Source organism: Carcharhinus amblyrhynchos, unplaced genomic scaffold, assembly GCF_965287045.1.
Source record: "Carcharhinus amblyrhynchos unplaced genomic scaffold, sCarAmb.v2.hapA scaffold_39, whole genome shotgun sequence".
In the NCBI taxonomy this organism is placed as follows: Eukaryota; Metazoa; Chordata; class Chondrichthyes; order Carcharhiniformes; family Carcharhinidae; genus Carcharhinus; species Carcharhinus amblyrhynchos.
The window spans coordinates 5,850,743-5,869,955 of record NW_027649780.1 but is presented as its reverse complement, the minus strand read 5'-3'; the positions used below and the strand labels follow the sequence as shown (position 1 = coordinate 5,869,955).

The window sequence follows — 19,213 nt, the reverse complement described above, 5'->3', positions numbered from 1 at the left end:
GATGAGGAAGGATTTCTTCACTCAAGGATGTGGTGAAGTTTTGGATCCCTTTTTTGCAAATTGCATCCCTTTTTTGCAAATCCTTCCATGACATTATTGTTTCCTATTTCCAGTCACACCAGTGTTTGGATGGTTTTCTACAGACACACTTACATTCAGGTTCTAATGAATGGAGTGGACTCTGTCAGGTTTTGATCTGATGTCTGGTTTGAGTTTCCCTTCAAATTTTGTGGTCAAATTTGCTGTAAAAAAAATCATCACCGTCAGTCAAGCATAGAAATTAAGCGAGAAACGTTTCTCTTGGGTTGCGTTTTCTGTGTGTAAATCCTCCCCTCTAACTCCCTGTAAAAGGAGTTTCCAAAGTCCATCACTGTCAGTCCAGGATAGAAATGCTCAACATTCTCTCCTCCTGCTGTCAGGGAGCACCGCGCATGCGCATTGCTGTCCATCGCCCCGGTAAAAATGCCTGCCGTTAACTCGGGGCCTCCAACTCAGGCATCTGTGGTCGCGACCCCCAGTGGTACGAATTCAGCACCGAACACTTATTATTCGGGGTTTCCTGTCTCCACTGGGTGCTTTTGAAGCCTCCCCATCCCGCCGCCGCCTCCATTACCCTCCAGAATAAGCCGTTTCCCTGGAAACCCGGAGCCGATAAAACCACCTTGCTGCGACTGCAGCAGCAACACCCACTGCGCATGCACTTTAGATCGACAGTACGCATGCGCAAAGTCTGTTGAGAGGCTGGATCATATTCTGATTCCCTGTGAATGCTGGGTAAAATAGCCACCATTGAAGTCTGCTCTTGCATAAACATAATCATGTTTTGTGATTCAATTACGACTGAAGCCAAAGCACCAAGGTATAAAATTTAAATAACTAACACAGCAGCTACCAAACCATCACATCAATACTTGGAGTAAATGAGTGCGCTGAGATCTGGCTTGGGTGAAATCATGAGGATCACTTGTCATCACAGAATCTAAGAAATTTACACTACAGGATGCCATTCAGTCCATCATGTTTATAACAGATGAAAATGAGCTATCTAGTCCAGTACCACCTTCCAGGTATAGGTTGATGGTGCTAGAGAACACAGCCTGTCAAGTCCATATATGACTATCTCCTGCATGTGAACATTTGTCTCCACTACCCCTTCAGAGAGTGAGTTTGATACCCCACCACACTCTGGGTGAAAACATCTCCACACTTCTCTAATCCTTCTGCCAATTGCTTTACCTCTCTGACCCTTAGTTCTTGAAATCTCTGTTAAGGAACTGGGACCTTCTGAGCCACACTCTCTGGCTAACCACTCCCTAACTAGAACGGTGCTGAATACTCTAGCTGTGAACTAGCTACTGTATTTAATAGTTCCAGGATAACTGCTCTCTCACCTTCCATTGATTCAGTATAATGGAAACTAAGACTTGCAACCTGTCAGCATTTGAAAGATATTCACAAATGATTGGAGGGTTTCTTATAAACAACAAAGAAAATAACAGCACAGGGACAGGCCCTATGGCCCTCCAAGCCTGCACCAACCATGCTGCCCAACTTAACTAAAACTCCCTACCTTTCTGGGGACCATATCCCTCTATTCACATCTCATTCATGTACTTGTCAAGACACCCTTTAAAGTCACTACCGTATCTGCTTCCACTACCACCCCTGACAACGAGTTCTAGGCACCCACCACTTTTTGTGTAAAAAATCTGTATCATACATCTCTTTTTAACCTTGTTCCCTCGTAATTGAATCTTTCACTCTGAGAAAAAGCTTCTAACTGTCCATGCCTCTCATAATATTGTAGATCTCTATCAGGTCTCCCCTCAATCTCTATCACTCCAGTGAGAACAAAGTTTCTCCAATCTCTCCTCATAGCAAATGCCCTCCATACCAGGCAACATCCTGATAAATCTTTTGTATATCCTCTCCAAAGCCTCCACATCCTTCTGGTAGTGTGGTAACCAGAATTGAATACTATATTCCATGTGTGGCCTAACTGAATTGGGATCTTCCTCTGTTCTGTCCACTCGATGACTTTCTTCTGTGAATATCTAGCTGGAGTATTGGGCCCTGGTGTGTTTCCTTGTTCATCTTGTTGACTCTAAATATTGAATCTTGTGATTTCAGACACCAGATATTTGAACGCCCAACAACAGGTAATCTTCTACTGACTGTATTAATAGCACTGCATTACTACACAGTATAGTTACCCCATCCAGAGAAAGGGAGAATGCTGGGGTAGAGATTATTTCCGAGCTGAATGTGAAAATGGATTCACACAGTCTTTCCAATTACTGACAGAGAGCACAATTACACCAGAGGAAGACCACTCAAACACTTAACGTTTGCAAAGGGATTTGCTGAGTGGTTAACACCAACTTTAAAAGCTCAAAGCATTTGATCCAATTTCAGCATTCTTATTGGCGAGGGCGATTTAACTGTTCTATCTAGGAGTACACAAATCACTTGTTCATCTCAACAAGTTCACATCTAACTGTAGGTGTTTGTTGTGTTGTCAGTCACACCCAGGACAGCACTCTGGTGGAAGGCCTTTGCTGCTTAATTGCTATATGAATTGATTTAACACACTTGACCCTTGACCCAATGGTATCAATCATAATCAGATTGCAAATCGTACTTTCTATTGAAAAACGTGGGTTTGAATGGCGAGGTGATTACCCAACATTCTCTGCGGGTGAGACTGTGTCCTATCCACATTACTGCAATTGTTGCACATGCGCGATACCAGGCTCTGACTGGGACATGCGCAGTGTCTGACTCTGATCGGAGCATGCGCATTCCGGGCTGTGACTGGAGCTGCGAGGAGTCGGAAACAATGGAGTGAGGTTCAGTAATGGAGCCGCTGGGTGACCGGGGAGGGATAGAAGCAGCGGAGCGGGCTGGGAGGCTTCATAAAACACCTTGTGAATGCCTCAATCCAGATAATATGTTCCCGGTACCGTTTCAATCGGGCACCGAATAGAGTCGGAGCTGAGCGGCTCCAGGCCCGGGTTACCGGCCGCCATCTTTATAGGAACAATGTACAACAGGGCGCATGCGCTGTGAGCCTGGCCCAGTTACCAACTCTCCCGGATTGGACTGGAGTCTCCAGGAATTTTTTATTTGTCCATGGGATATGGGAGTCGCTGGCTGGGCCAGTATTTATTGTCCATCCCTAATTGTCCTTGCGGCACGACAGCACAGTAGTTAGCACTGCTGCCTCACAGCATCAGAGACCTGAATTTCATTCCTGGCCTGGGTCACTCTGTGTGGAATTTACTTATTCTCCCTTTGTTTGCGTGGGTTTCCTCCCACAGTTCAAAGATGTGCAGATTAGGTGCATTGGCTCTGCTAAATTCTCCCTCAGTGTACCCGAACAGGTGCCGGAGTGTGGCGACAAGGGGATTTGTACAGTAACTTCATTGCAGTGTTAATGTACATCTAATTGCACAAAAAGATGAGTCTAATTGTCCTTGGACCCAGTGGTTTGCTAGGCCATCTCAGAGGACATTTTAAGAGTCAACCACCTTGCTGTGGAGATATATTTAGACCAGACTGGGTAAGGATGGCAGATGTTTCTCCTAATTTATTCACACAATGTGGGTATCACTGGCTGGACCAGCATTCATCGTCCACTCCTATTTACCCTTGAACTGAGTACATTTCAAAGGACGTTTTAAGAGTCAACCACACTGCTGGAAATCTGGAGTCACACATAGGCCAGACTAGTAAGGACAGCAGATTTCCCTCCCTAAAGGACATTAGTGAACCTGATGTGTTTTTGCAACAATCAACAATAGTTTCATGGTTATCAGTAGGCTTTTTATTCCAGATGTGAATTAAATTCAAAATTCACCATCTCCTACACCATAGGATCATAGAATCCCTACAGAGCAGAAAGAAGACATTTGGCCCATCAGTTATGTGCTGACTCTCCAACAAAGCAGCTTACCTAGGCCCACCACCCAGCCCTATCCCTGTAACCCTGTGCATTTAGCATGGCTAATCCAACTAACCCACACATCTTTGGACTGTGGGATTCAAACCTGGTTCTCTGGAAAATTGTTCGGACATTAAAAAATATACTTTTTTGTAATTTTTCTTTGAACATTTTGTTTCACCTGCTATTAAAATATTGACAATAGATAAAGGTTGTTTGGTTGACCATCAGTCATTATCCTGTAAAGTGATGAGTCTTTTTGCTTTTCAATTGGCCTAGGAAAGCAGTGTGGGATTGATGTGTTGACTGATTAGTGGTTGAAGATGGGGGCAATATAAAAGATGTGATAAGATGTCCAGGAACTCATTGAATCACAGTTGGCGATTATAGAGGAGAGAATGTTGTGAATTTCTATCCTGGACTGACAGTGATGGTTTCTGTAAATTTACAGGGTGCTGGGAGTGGAGAATTGACAGACAGGAAACACAAATCAAACATCACATCGTGATGTGACTGAGTCATTCAACACGACAGGACCGGAATGTCAGCAGAATCTGAATGTGGAATGTTACAGGTTTGTTGATTCTGTCAGAGAGAAGATTTCAGGTCTTACTGTGACTGGAAAAGCCCTGAGATTCACAAATCCTGGTTAGACCACACCTGAAGAACAATGCTTAGTCCTGGGCAACATACCTCAGGGGGGACAGAATGGCCATGGAGCGAATGTAGTCCAGATTTACCTGAGTGATATTTGAACTCCCTGGGTTAAATTACAAGGTGAGATTCCAGGAAGTCATTATACCACAGAGGAGGCCATTTGGCCCATTGAGTCCATGCCATCTGTCTAGAGCAATCCAGTGCTCTATCCTCGTCTCTTTGCAGCTTTGTTTTCCTTTAATGCCTATCCAATTTCCTTTTGAAATTATTCATCATGTCCATTTCCACCCCAATCTTAGGCAGCAAGTTTTGGATCATTAGCACTCACTGTCTAAAAACATTCTTCCTCACATCTCTTGTACTAAGGAACAAAATAATGAACAAAGAAAATTACAGCACAGGAACAGGCCCTTTGGCCCTCCAAGCCTGCATCGACCATGCTGCCTGATTGAACTAAAACACCCTACTCTTCCGGGGACCATATCCCTCCATTCCCATCTATTCGTGTATTTGTTAAGACTCCCCCTTAGAAGTCACTATCATATCTGCTTCCACTACCTCCCCCGGCAGCGAGTTCCTGGCCCCCACCCTCTGTGCAAAAAATCTTGTCTTGTACATCTCTTTTAAACCTTGCACCTTAAACCAATGCCCCTAGTAATTGACTCCTCCATCCTGGGAAAAAGCTTTTGACTATCTACTCTGTCCATTCCCCTCATAATCTAATAGACTTCTTTCAGGTCGCCCCTCAACCTCCGTCATTCCAGTGAGAATAAACCAAGTCTCTCCAACCTCTCCTCACAGTTAATGCCTCTCCAAACCAGGCAACATCCTGGTAAATCTTTTCTGTACTCTCTCCAAAGCCTCCACATCCTTCTGGTAGTGGGGCAACCAGAATTGAACGCTGTATTCCAAGTGTGGCCTAACTAAGGTTCTGTATAGCTGCAACATGACTTGCCAATTTTTAAACTCTATGCCCAGGCTGATAAAGGCAAGCATGCCATATGCCTTGACTACCTTCTCCATCTGCTTTGCCACTTTCAGTGACCTGTGTATCTGTACACCCAGATCTCGCTACCTATCAATACTCTTAAAGATTCTGCCATTTACTGTAAAGAAGCATTTGACTTGATGTAACATTGAGATAATGTTGAGCAATTAATTTAAATCATGCAGACTTTGCACATGTTTAATGAGAAAGATCCAACGTGTTTGGCCTGGTTTTGAACCGGGGACCTTTCGTGTGTGAAGCGAATGTGATAACCACGACACCACAGAAACAAATGACTGTTTACGTAAAAATTAGGAGCAGCATTCAGCTCCGCTCTCCCATTCAGTAGGATTGTGGTGATCTAATTTTAATCTCAACTTCACGTTCCCGCCTGCTCCCGATAACCTTCCACTTCCTTGTTTATCAAGAATCTATCTAGCTCTGCTGTGAGATATTCAAGGACTCTGCCTCAACCACCTTTGCAGGAAGAATGTTCCAAAGTCTCACAATCCTTTGAGAAAAAAAATCTTCATCTCTCATTTAGATGGGTGACCCCTTACTTTGTGGTGCCTAGTTTAAAATTCTCCCACAAAAATAAATGCCCTTTCCACATCCACCCTGTCAAGTCCCTTCAGGATCTTAAATGGTTCAATCAAGTTTTTACCCAAAGCATTAAATCTGAGTCCTCCTAGTCATTGTACGATCAGCTTTCTTTATCCATCTGATCGAAACCTGTCAGAATCTTGTGTACCTGAATCAAAAACCCCCGCAACCTCCTTTACTGGAACCATTCTGGTAAATCTCCTCTGCATTTTCTCAAGGACCTTAATATTGTTCCTGAAGAGTGGTGACCAGAGTTTTATAAATATTCAGAATAACTTCCCTGTTTATGTATCAATATCACACTTTATGAAGCTCGGGGTCAAATTTACTTTGCTGACTTCTCTCTTACTATGTCTTGTAGATATAAAAAATCCCTCTCCTTCACCTCTTTCTCTTTCCTCCCATAGAGACCAGTTGGGTTTTTGTGACAATCCAGCAGTTTTCATGGTCAATGTTTCTTAGTGCCGGCCCCAGAAATTACCAGATTCATTCAGATCAATTTCACAACCTGTCTTTGTGTTTTTGTGGGCTCTCTCTCACTCCTTTTTTTTTACCTATTTTAAATCAATTTCACAGGGTATTAGAAGGGGAGAGTTTGCAGTTGGGAAGCTAATGGAGTGGCTCAATTTATCTTAACTTTGATATCATCAGATTTTGAACATGGAAGGAAAAAGTACATTTCACAGCGGAGAGAAACCGTACACGTGTTGTGTGTGTGGACGAGGCTTCAGCCAATCATCTGACCTGTTGAGACACAATTGCAGTCACACTGAGAAGAAACTGTGGAAATGTGGGGACTGTGGGAAGGGATTCATTTCCCCATCCAAGCTGGAAATGCACTGGCGCAGTCACACTGGGGAGAGGCCATTCATCTGCCCCACATGTGGGAAGGGATTCACTCAGTCATCCTCGTTGTTCACACACCAGCGAGTTCACTCCAGCGAGAGACCATTCATCTGCTCCGAGTGTGGGAAGGGATTAACTACTTCAGCCCAGTTGCGGAGTCACCAGCGAGTTCACACTGACGAGAGACCTTTCAGGTGTCCAGACTGTGGGAAGTGCTATAAAAGTTCTGGGGAACTGATGCGCCATCAACGTGTTCACACAGACGAGAGACCGTTCAAGTGCTTTCACTGTGGGACTGGGTTCAGACGATCGTCTGACCTCACTGTTCACCAGCGAGTTCACTCTTGGGAGAGGCCATTCACCTGCTCCGAGTGTGGGAAAGGATTCATTCAGTCATCTGACCTGCTGAAACACCAGCGAGTTCACACTGGGGAGAGGCCATTTATCTGCTCTGAATGTGGGAAGGGATTCACTGCCTCATCTAGCCTGCTGACACACCAGCGAGCCCACACAGAAAATAAACCTTTTAAATGTCCAAACTGTGAGAAATGCTACAAAACCTCTGAGAAACTGATATCCCATCAACGTGTTCACACTGAAGATAGACCTTTCAGATGCTCTCACTGTGGGACTGGGTTCAGACGATCAACTCAACTAACTGCGCACCAGCGAGTTCACACTGACGAGAGACCTTTTAAATGCCCAGACTGTGAGAAGTGCTACAAACGTTCTGGGGAACTGACGCGACATCAACGTGTTCACACTGATACAGGTGCTCTCACTGTGGGACTGGGTTTGTGCAATCTTCTCAACTCTCTGTACACCAATGAATTCACACTGTGGACAGACCATTCACCTGCTCTGAGTGTGGGAACGGATGTACGACTTCATCCCACCTGCTGAGACTCTGGTGAGTTCACAAGTAACGACAGTGATTGGATGTTGCTGTTACTCACATTCAGGGCTGAACCATCTTCATTCGGGTCTGTTTACACTGGTAATAAACCTCAGCCACTTTAGGGGCTAATATTCTCATTAAAAGTCAAATAAATCAGCTTTGCATCAAACTCACACACTGTGTTGACTTTTTTTTAATATCTCAAACACACATTTTGGGCTCTCTCTCTCCTGTATTTCCTCCATCCTCACCTCCAACAACAAGTGTGAGGAGCTCATGGAGTTTCTTTGTCACGAAGATGGAGACAATCTGATCAGCTGCCTCTGCTGTTTCCCTCCCTTCCCTCGCTCATCTGGGCCAACCTGTCTGTAAATTTCATCCTTTCCTGAGTTCTGAACCTACATTACTTTCTCTCCCTTCTCCCCTCATGTCCTCTCAGGACACATCTTGTCCATGAGCCCCACCTCCTGGTTCACTGGCTCTATTCCCATTCAATCTCCCACTAAACTACTGATATCCAACACCCCTGTGTCTTCAGACATTGTCAACATATCTCTCTCTTCAGGTTCTGACTCTGTCCTTCAAATCTGCCATCAACAGTCCCTTCTCAACAAACAAACCCTTGACCCCACCATCCTTACCATCTACTCCCCTATCTCCAGCCTCTCTTTCCAAACTCCCTGAATATGCTGTCACCTCCAAAATCCGTGCCCATCCTTCTCAGAACGCCTTGTCTGAATCTCTCCAATCCAGTTTCTGCCCTGCCACAGCACTGAAACACAACGAGACAAACAGAATGTAACCCTGAGAGAAAAAGAGACCATCAGGGAGCTGAGGTCCAGTGTCGATACGATCATAAAACCAGAAGACAAGAATAGCAACACCGTCATTATGGACAGACAACAATACTCGTTGGAGGCAGACAGACAATTAAACAATGTGTATAACTACACCAAGCTACCTAGGCCCATATACCAGAGACAGGAAGGATAATTGGAGACAGCCTGGAAAAGCTCAAAGATTCCAGACACATTAACTAAAAACAGATGGAATATCTGAGAAGACAACAGCCAAGGAAATTCCAGCTGCTCCTGAAAATACACCAACACCCAAACACAGACAGTGCCAGGAAAAAATGCCCCCAGACAGACACATCCAATCAGACTGTGGGAGGGAATCCTACAGAATGTCTGAAAACATCAACTCACTCTCCCTGGTAGTGGATAGATCAGAGTACTTTCTAGATGGTATGAAGTTCAATGCAATGGATGTCCAAAGAGACTTGGGGATTCAGACTGAGAAAATAATCAAAAAGGTTAAGGAAAGCTGGCTTTACATTGAGAGGACTGGAGTATAAGGACAGAGAAGTTTTCCTGCAGCTACACAAAACACTGGGTTAGACCCCACTTGCAGTACTGTGAGCAGATGTGGGTACCACATATAGAATCCTACAGTGCAGAAAGAGGCTAGTCGACCCATTGAGTCTGCATCGATTACAATCCCACCCAGGCCCTATTCCCATAACCCAATGCATTTATCCCAGTTCGTTCCCCCAACACTAAGGGGTAATTTAATGTGGCCAATCCACCTAACCCACACATCTTTGGACGGTGGGAGGAAACCACAGCACCCAAAGGAAACCAATGTAGACACAGGAAGACATGGGCAAATTCCACAGTGACCCAAACCGGGAATCAAACCTGATGCCGTGGCACTGTGAGGCACCAGTGCTAACCATTGTGCCACCATGCCAAGCCTATGAGGAGAGATTACACAAATTAGACCTGTTTTCTTTAGAATTTAGAAGGGTGAGGACTTATCTGATCAAAGTATTCAAGATACTGACAGGAAAAGACAGGGTGGATGAAGATAAACTATTTCCACTGGTTAGAGATTCTAGATCCAGGAGGCAGTCAATTAGGGTTAGACCTTTCAGGAGGGATATTAGGAAGCACTTCTACTCAGAAAGGATGGTAGAGGTTTGGAAATCTCTTTTACAAAAGGCAGTTGATGCTAAATTAGTTGCCACCTTTAAATCTTGAGATAGATACATATTTTGTTAAGTAAAGGTATTAAGGGATATGGGCCAAAGGCAGGTATATGGAGGTAGGCCACGGAACAGCCATGATCTCATTTAATGGGGCGGAACAGGCTCAAGGGACTGAATGGCCTACTCCTGTTCCTATGTTCGTACGTGGGGAGTTTCGACCCACACCGAGGTAGAAATGGAAGAATTTTTTTAAAAACTGTTAAACTGAAAGCCACATCAGATAAAACTGAAGTTGATTTCTCAGACACTGCAGTGATTAAACTAACACAAGGAAACAACAGGCAGCAGTTAGCATCGGGTTCTTCAAACCAACACAGACAGAGAGAGAGAGACAGACACTCCCACACCGACACACACACACATACTGACACACAATTGTTCGTAATATATATAAATGATTCTGTTTGTAATATATATAAATGGTTTGGAGCAAAATGTAACTGGTTTTATTAGTAAGTTTGCGAACGACATAAAGGTTGGTGAATTTGCAGATAGCAATGAGGACTATCAGAGGATACAGCAGGAAATAGATCGACTGGAGACTTGGGCGGAGAAACGGCAAATGGAATTTAATCCGGACAAATGTGAGGTAATGTATTTTGGAAGATTTAATCCAGATAGGAAACATACAGTAACTGGCAGAACCCTTAAGAGCACTGATAGGCAGAGGGATCTGGGTGTACAGGTACACAGCTCACTGAAATTGGCAACACAGGTGGAGAAGGTAGTCAAGATGGCATATGGCATGCATGCCTTCATTGGCTAGGGGAATTGAGTTTAAAAATTGGCAAGTCACGTAGCAGATTTATAGAACCTTAGGCCGCACTTGGATATAGTGTTCAATTCTGGTCGCCACACCACCAGAAGGATGTGGAGGCTTTGGAGAGGGTACAGAAAAGATTGACCAGGATGTTGCCTGACATGGAGGGCATTAGCTATGAGGAGAGGTTGGAGAAACTTGGTTTGTTCTCACTTGGAACGATGGAGGTTGAGGGGGTCTACAAGTCTACAAGATTATAGAACATAGAACATAGAACATTACAGCGCAGAACAGGCCCTTCGGCCCACGATGTTGCGCCGACCAGTTACAAAAACAATGACCCACTAGCCTATACCAATCCCTTTTCGTCCATAAACCTATCCAGAGATCTCTTAAACGCCCCCAAACTAGACGCATTTACAACTGCAGCAGGCAGGGCATTCCAATCCCTCACCACCCGCTGGGTAAAGAACCTACCCCTGACATCCGTCCTGTAGCTACCCCCCCTTAATTTAAAGCCATGCCCCCTCGTGCTAGCTTTCTCCATCCGAGGAAAAAGGCTATCACTATCCACCCTATCTAAACCTCTAATCATCTTATATGTTTCAATAAGATCCCCTCTTAGCTGCCTTCTTTCCAACGAAAACAACCCTAAATCCCTCAGTCTCTCCTCATAGGACCTCCCCACCATACCAGGCAACATCCTAGTAAACCTCCTCTGCACCCTCTCCAACGCCTCCACATCCTTCTTGTAATGCGGGGACCAGAACTGCACACAGTACTCCAAGTGCGGCCGCACCAGAGTTGTGTACAGTTGCAACATTACACTGCGACTCCTAAATTCAATCCCCCTACCAATAAACGCCAAGACACCGTACGCCTTCTTGACAACCTTATCTACTTGATTCCCAACTTTCAGGGATCTATGTACACACACACCTAGATCCCTCTGTTCATCCACACTATTCAAAGTCCTCCCGTTAGCCCTATACTCGACACATCTGTTGCTCCTACCAAAGTGAATTACCTCACACTTCTCCGCATTAAATTCCATCCGCCACCTCTCGGCCCAGCTCTGCAACCTATCTAAGTCTCCCTGCAGACTATGACACCCTTCCTCACAATCTACCACACCTCCAACTTTGGTGTCATCAGCAAATTTACTAATCCACCCAACTATACCCTCATCCAGATCATTAATTATGAGGGGCTTGGACAGAGTGGATAGTCAGGAATTTTTTTCCCAGTGTGGAAGAGTCAATTACCTGGGGGCACAGGTTTAAGACATGAGGGGCAAGGTTTAAATGAGATGTACAAGGCAAGTTTTTTTAGACAGAGGATGGCGACTGCCTGGAACTCTCTGCAGGGGGAGGTTGTGGAAGCAGACGTGATAGCGACTTCTAAGGGGCGTCTTGACTAATACAGGAATAAGGTGGGAATAGAGGGATATGGTCCCCGGAAGGGTGGGGGCTTTAATTCAGTCGGACAGCATGGTCAGTGCAGACTTGGAGGGCCGAAGGGCCTGTTCCTGTGCTGTAATTTTCTTTGCTTTGTTCACAAACAAATAGACTGACACATAATCTGATATTCACAGACACACACACACACAGACACACAGAAACAGTGAACCCATTTACTTAACAGTTGAAGCCAAAATTTGATTGCCAAATCTGGGACTGAGAAAAACAGCTCTGAACAATGAAATTGCAGGACATGTAAACAGATGAAACAAGAATCAGGCACTGAAACAGATAAAACTGTATAATAGAACCCCTACACTGGAGAAGGAGGCCATTCAGCCCATCAATCCTGCACCGACAACAATCCTATCCAGGCCCTATTCGCATAACCTCACATGCTAATCCCCCCTGATTTGAAGGAGCAATTTATCATGGCCAATCAACCTCACCCATGCATCTATGGACTGTGGGAGGAAACTGGAGCACCCGAAGGAAATGCACGCAGACACAGGGAGAACGTGAAAACTCCACACAGTTATCCAAGGCTGAAATTGAACCCGGGTCCCTGCTGCTGAGAGGCAGCAGTGCTAACCACTGTGCCACCATGGCCGTACTGGAACCTTTTTCCCATTTTTAATCCTAGTTCCACCATCCCTGGAACTCCACACATAAACACAGCAAGATCCCAATTTCTGTCTGCATTCTCAGCACCAAAACCAAGATCCCAACCTCCACCCTGAATCCTAATCCTAACTAACACCTCACCTCTAACTAATACCTCACTCTAATCCTAATGCTGGACCTGCTCCCAAACAGTACATTGAATTTATTTGTTAGTTAAAAAGGAAATCTTGACAAACACCATGTGTACACCTTTGGTGAATTACAATTTCTCCATCTTCCCTCTCCTTACCTTTCAGCTCCTGTGCAGCATATATTTTAATCTGTTAACAGTAAATACCAGTTGTTGTCACTGCCTTACATCAGAAAACTCAGGAATGTCACATAAACACTTGGAAACTTCAGATCAAAGACATTTTCAGACTGGAAGCGTCACTTACAGTCAGGAACAGTTTTACATCAATTTCTGATTTGACAGCATGTTTTGATAGAAATCCCAATCAAATCTTCACAAAATGTCAAGAAATTTATTGAATATTAACAGAAAAGGGTGCTCTCTTATGAAGGACAGTAAGAAGTCTCACAACACCAGGTCAAAGTCCAACAGGTTTATTTGGAATCACGAGCTTTCGGAGTGATGCTCCTTCATCAGGTGCGAGACTTCTTACTGTGTCCACCCAAGTCCAACTCCAGCATCTCCACATCTTATGAAGAAAGCTTCCACACAGTTTACCGGGTGACAAACACAGGATAGGTCTGTTCTCTCTACCCAGAACATGTCTCTGTCACAAATCCTGAAAGAAGACATTTCTAAACTGGATAAGGTTGGATCTGATGACCCGGATGTTAACTAACTCTCTGAGTGAAAATTAAACAGGCTCGAGGGGGAAAATCACTCTGGACAGGAAAGAGTTTTTCAAAGTGATCGGTGCTGGATCCAGACTGACACCAAATTGACTGGATCCAGAGGAATGAGATCTGGAGACCCTCACCTCCAGCTGCAGAGATCAACTTCAGCCGTCCGAGTGTCTGATTGGAGACCAGTAAACCATTCTGAGGAGACTGTCACCTCCAAACACAGAGTTCAGCTTCCCCCCCGATTTGGGATCAGTAAACCATTCTGAGGAGACTGTCACTTCCAGATATGGAGCTCAGCTTTCCCCGATCCAGAAAACCATTCTCACTTGTTATGGGTCATCTGTCTTTTCTGCCTATTTAACTGATGTACCATATCAAAACTGTTGCTTCTGAATAAAATGATTTAAAATCACCAATGACACTGACTGCCTTTTTAGGGAATCTCTGACTCCCAGAATAAAATCTTACAGTTTCGAACATTCACCGTTGTTCTTCCTGACTCTAAACACAGTTGTAAAGAAGCTTCTGTTCTGCATCCAGAGCTACTGAACCATGGAAGAGAGTGGCTGGGGCACATTTCTTACACACCTCAGATTAACCCACACGTTCAGTCCTCAATGGGATTAACAGCAGCAAAAACAGCTGAATCCAACTCCTGCAGACACTCGTGAAGTTGTTGGTGTCTCAGCATTTGCTGTAAGTCAGTGAATCCATTCCCACATTCGGAACAGGTGACCGGTCTCTCCCTAGTGTGAACTTTTTGGGGTATCATTGGATTGTTGCTGCTTTTAATGTTTTGCTCGTAATCAAAACATTCATAATGTTTTATACTATAGTGAATTTGCTGATGTTTCAGCAGATTGTATGACTGAGTGAATCCCTTCCCACACACAGAGCAAGTGAATGGTCTCTCCCCAGTGTGAACTCGTTGGTGCATCATGAGACCATTGCTGCTTTTAAAGCTCTGCTCACAGTCAAAACATTTAAAAGGTTTTATATCGGAATGAATTTGCTGGTGTTTCAGCAGGTGGTATGACTGAATGAAGTTCTTCCCACACACAGAGCAGGTGTATGGTCTCTCTCCAGTGTGAATTCGCTGGTGTACAGTGAGTTCAGATGATCGCCTGAAGCCAGTCCCACAGTGAGAGCATCTGAATGGTCTCTCATCAGTGTGAACACGTTGATGACACGTCACTTCACCGGAGGTTTTAAAGCACTTCCCACAGTCTGGACATTTAAAGGGTCTCTTGTCAGTGTGAACTCGCTGGTGTTTCTGCAGGTTGGATGTAGCAGTGAATCCCTTCCCACACAAGGGGCAGGTGAATGGCTTCTCCTCACTGTGAATGTGTTGGTGCCTCAGCAGATACTTTGTGCTTTTAAATGTTTTCTCACAGTCAGAACATTTGAAAGGTGTCTGATCAGTGTGAACATACTGGTGTGTCAGCAGGCTGGATGACTGAGTGAATCCCTTCCCACAGGTGGAGCAGGTGAACGGCCTCTCCCCAGTGTGAGCGCGTCGATGCATTTCCAGTTCAGAAGGGTAACTGTATCCTTTCCCACAATCACCACATTTCCATGGTTTCTCCATGGTGCCGGTGTCCTTGTGTCTCTCCAGGTTGGACAATCAGTTGAAGACTTGTCCACACACAGAACCTGTGTACGGTTTCTCCCCACTGTGAATGGTATGTTTTTTTTCAGGCTTTGTAACTGGTTAAAGCTCTTTCACAGTCACTTCACTGGAACACTGTCACTCAGGTGTGTGTGTGTGTGTATGTCTTGATGCTTTTCCAGTCACACTGATGTTTAAAATCTTTTCCCACAGACAAAACAGACAAATATTTTTCTTTTCACATTCAAAGGCTGATGATATTCAGGTTTGAAAGGGTGGAGGTGGTGAGCTACTTTCTTGAACTGCTGCAGTCCGGGGTGTAGGTGCACCAACAGTGCTATTTCGGATGAAATTCTAGGATTGTGAGCCAGCGACCGTGAAGGCTGCTCAAAAATATTTTCAAGTCGGGATGGTGAAGATTGGAGGTGAACTTCCAGGAAATGCTGTTCTTGAATCAAGGGAAAACATCACAGATGTTGGTTTCAAAAAGGGACTTTACAACTCCAAAAATCTGCAACATAGCCAAGATATTTAAGAGGCAGCCAGTTATAGAGTTTGTTAATATCAGCAGGAGCAAGCCAAATATTATCAGGTTATCAGTATTAAAATGTGATTAATAGCAGCAAAAATAACAGAATCCAACAATGCAGTTACTTATGAATTCGCTGGTGTGTCAGCAGGTTGGATGGCTGAGTGAATCCTTTCCCACACACAGAGCAGGTGAATGGCCTCTCGCCAGTGTGAGTGTGTTGGTGTACCACTAGGTTAAAGGACTTTGTGAATCCCTTCCCACACACAGAGCAGGTGAATGGCCTCTCCCCTGTGTGAGTTCGCTGGTGTATCAGCAGGTTGGATGGGTGAGTGTATTCCTTCCCACACACAGAGCAGGTGAATGGCCTCTCCCCTGTGTGAGTTCGCTGGTGTATCAGCAGGTTGGATGGGTGAGTGTATTCCTTCCCACACACACAGCAGGTGAACGGTTTCTTCCCCGAATGAACTCTCTGGTGGGCAATGAGATTGGGTGAAGACCTGAACCTCTTTCCACAATTGGTGCAGCTGAATGGCCTCTCCTCGCTGTGGGTTTGCTGGTGTTCCAGCAGATGGGAGGATCGAGTGAATCCCTTCCCACACTCGGAGCAGCTGAATGGTCTCTCCCCGGTGTGAACTCGCTGGTGTGCAGTGAGGTTGGATGAAGCCCTGAATCTCTTTCCACAGGAAGTGCAGCTGAATGGCCTCTCCTCAGTGTGAGTTTGTTGGTGTGACTGAAAACAGGACAACTGAATAAATCCCTTCCCACACACAAAACAGGTGAATGGTTTCTCCCCAGTGTGAATGCGTCAATGGTTTTCTAACAGGGATGGATACTTGAATCCTTTACCACATTCCTCACATTTCCATGGTTTCCCCACATTGTTGGTGTCCTTGTGTCTCTCCAGGTTGGACGATCAGTTGAAGCTTCGTCCACATACAGAACATGTACAGTATCTCCTCGTTGTGAATGGTGTGATGTTTTTCCAGGCTGTGTAACAGGTTAAAGCTCTTTTCATTGTCAGTTCACTGGAACACTCAATTGGATGTGTGTGTGTGTCTCGGTGCTTTTCCAGTCACACTGATATTTAAAATCTTTTCCCGCAGACAGAGAAACGTTTCTCCTTCCACATTCAAAGGCCGATGATATTCAGACCCTAATGAATTGAATGACTGGTTGCAGTCTGTAAATCCTCCATTTCCAATATCCTGTAAAACAGTTTGGAAAAGTCATCACTGTCAGTCCAGGATAGAAATTGTAAACAGACAAATCTTGTTTCTCTGGAACATTTTTCCCTCTCTTGTTCCCCCATATCTTTAAGTTCCTGTCCCACACACTCTCCCCACTCCCTGGGCTGAAATCCAAACCTATCTCACCATTTCTTTCCTCCACTCCCAGTTTTCTCCCTCCCTCCTTCTGGGTTCAGTTCTCCAGCTCCTGTCTGCAGACTGACAATAAAACCCAATGGTTCTTATTGGGGGTGTTGGGTCCTCCAGCGGGTGTTTGTGAATCCTCCCCGCCCACCTCCCAGGGTTTCCTTCCTTCCCAGAGATCAGAGTCCTCACTGATTTGAGGCCAAAGTGTAACCTCTTATTTACTGTCCCCCTCCCCCATCCTCTGATGTGAACCATCCTCCAGTGTCTGAGCCAGGATGGGGCCGTTAACCTGGGCCTGTTCCCGGGAGGGAGGGAGAAGCCCCGCAGCTGCAAACCAGGGAGCTGACAATGATTCTGAAGGGTTTGCGGATCCACAAAGTGTTTCCAGACCCTCCCAGCCACCGCCTAACGCTGACTCCGCTTCTCCGGGACAAACAAGCGCCAAGGACAGCAATGACACTGCGCATGCTCCACATCACAATACTTGGAGACTGATTGACGGCAGCTCCGGACCAATCGGAAGAGTGGGCAGGGCTGGAGGACCGAGCGGGAGCGGCTGGTCCTCCAAGCAATCAGAGTGCATGAGGGACCTGAAGCATGCGCAGTGCGGGTAATAAGGGAAGACGGACAGTTTTAACTTGGAAGCGAGATCAATACGAGGTAGAGGGCAGCGTGCGGGGAAAGATAAACGTTGCGGGTGGGTGGAGAGGCTTCGTAAACATGTTTTTCAAACCCAAACCCCGGAAAACAACTTTCCGGTTCTCCCCGTTTGTACCAAATGGAGCCGCAGCTTGTAGTGTTGGACCCGGGCTGACTGCCGCCATTGAGGCTGAATGTGGGAGGCCGGCAGGGATTGTGAATGGAGAGTAAAGCCCTGACGTCAGAATGGAATGGGTGTGACGTCACAACAGAACGGGAGAATGTATGACGTCACAATTGAACGGGTGAATGAATGTGACATCACAATGGAATGGGTGAGAGTTCCAGATGAGCTGAGACTGGGGTGGAGTCGGGCGATGGCACTGACATGTGGCCCGGTGGCACAGTGGTTAGCACAGCTGCCAAACAGTGCCTGGGACCCGGGTTCAATTCCAGCTTTGGGTTGCTGCCTGTGCAGAGTTTCTACATTCTCCCTGTGTCTGTGTGGGTTTCCTCCGGGTGTTCCGATTTCCTTCCACAGTCCAGACAGTGGAACTCCCTCTCTCTCCTCTGTCTGGGAGCACCAATAGTTTCAAAATAGTTCTGGAAAAAGATAGGACAGGTCCACAGCTCAAGGCCCTAAACTGGAGCAGGGCCTCTTTTGTGGGCATTAGGCAGGATCTAGCAGATGTCGATCAGCTGAGTTTGTTTGAAGGGAAAGGAATGACTGGCAAATGGGAGGTTTTAAAAGTGTGATATCAAGAGTCCAGGGGCAGTATATTCCTGTTAAGGTGAAGGGAAAGAATGGGAAATTTAGGGATCTCTGGCACTCAAGGGACATTGAGGCTCTGGTCAGTTAAAAGAAGGAAGCATACATTGGGTTTAGGCAATTGGGGACAAGTGAATCACTCTGACTATAAAAAGTGTAAGAAAATCCTGAAGAGGGAAATCAGGAGGACAAAAAGAGGGTATGATATGGGTCTGGCAGGTAAGATTAAAGAAAATTCTAAAAGGTTCTATAGCTATACTAAGAGTAAAAGGGTGGCTAGAGAGAGAATGGATCTCCTTAAAAATCAGTATTGCCATCTGTGTGTGGAGCCACAGGAGATGGGTGAGATTTTTAATGAATACTTCTCTTCTGTGTTTACTGCGGAAAGCACCATGGGTGCTAAAGAAATAAGGGAAACAAATGGCGATGTCTTGGACATGCGCATGTTACTTGGGAGGAGGTATCTGCAGCCTTATAGAAGCAAATTACTGCGGATGCTGAAATCTGAAACCAAGAAACAAAATGCTGCAAAATCTCAACAGGTCTGGCAGCATCTGCAAGGAGAGAAAAGAGCTGATATTTCTTGTCTAGATGACCCTTTGTCAAA

At 45.3% G+C, this 19,213-nt stretch overlaps 3 protein-coding genes across 6 annotated transcripts in view; 2 read left to right on the top strand and 1 right to left on the bottom strand.

Moving 5' to 3' along the window:
• The window catches only part of LOC145363699 (uncharacterized), a 375,177-nt gene that overhangs the window by 103,190 nt on the left and 252,774 nt on the right, over positions 1-19,213 (bottom strand). The window lies entirely within an intron of this gene.
• The window catches only part of LOC145363476 (uncharacterized), a 58,571-nt gene that overhangs the window by 28,989 nt on the left and 10,369 nt on the right, over positions 1-19,213 (top strand). Inside the window, exon 6 of the mRNA XM_080218674.1 lies at positions 2,131-2,159. Within this exon, the coding sequence (XP_080074800.1) occupies positions 2,131-2,159 (29 nt within the window). The remainder of the gene's footprint in view (positions 1-2,130; positions 2,160-19,213) is intronic.
• On the top strand, positions 4,401-8,568 carry LOC145363657 (uncharacterized). Of its 4 annotated transcripts, none has more exons than XM_080218856.1 (2): positions 4,401-4,517; positions 6,843-8,568. In XM_080218856.1, the coding sequence occupies exons 1-2, from the start codon at positions 4,485-4,487 to the stop codon at positions 7,938-7,940; spliced, it is 1,131 nt and encodes a 376-aa protein (XP_080074982.1). In that variant the 5' UTR covers positions 4,401-4,484; the 3' UTR covers positions 7,941-8,568. The 4 variants fall into 4 exon arrangements, with proteins under 4 accessions (XP_080074982.1, XP_080074985.1, XP_080074984.1 ...); XM_080218859.1 differs by having other exon boundaries at positions 4,418-4,517; positions 6,768-8,567; XM_080218858.1 differs by having other exon boundaries at positions 4,439-4,720.

Excerpts from the sequence above, each read along its gene's own strand:
- LOC145363657 (XM_080218856.1), top strand. The coding sequence starts at position 4,485 with ATGTCAGCAGAATCTGAATGTGGAATGTTACAG. Across the intron at positions 4,518-6,842 it reads CTGAATGTGGAATGTTACAG|ATTTTGAACATGGAAGGAAA; the intron begins GTTTGTTGATTC and ends TGATATCATCAG.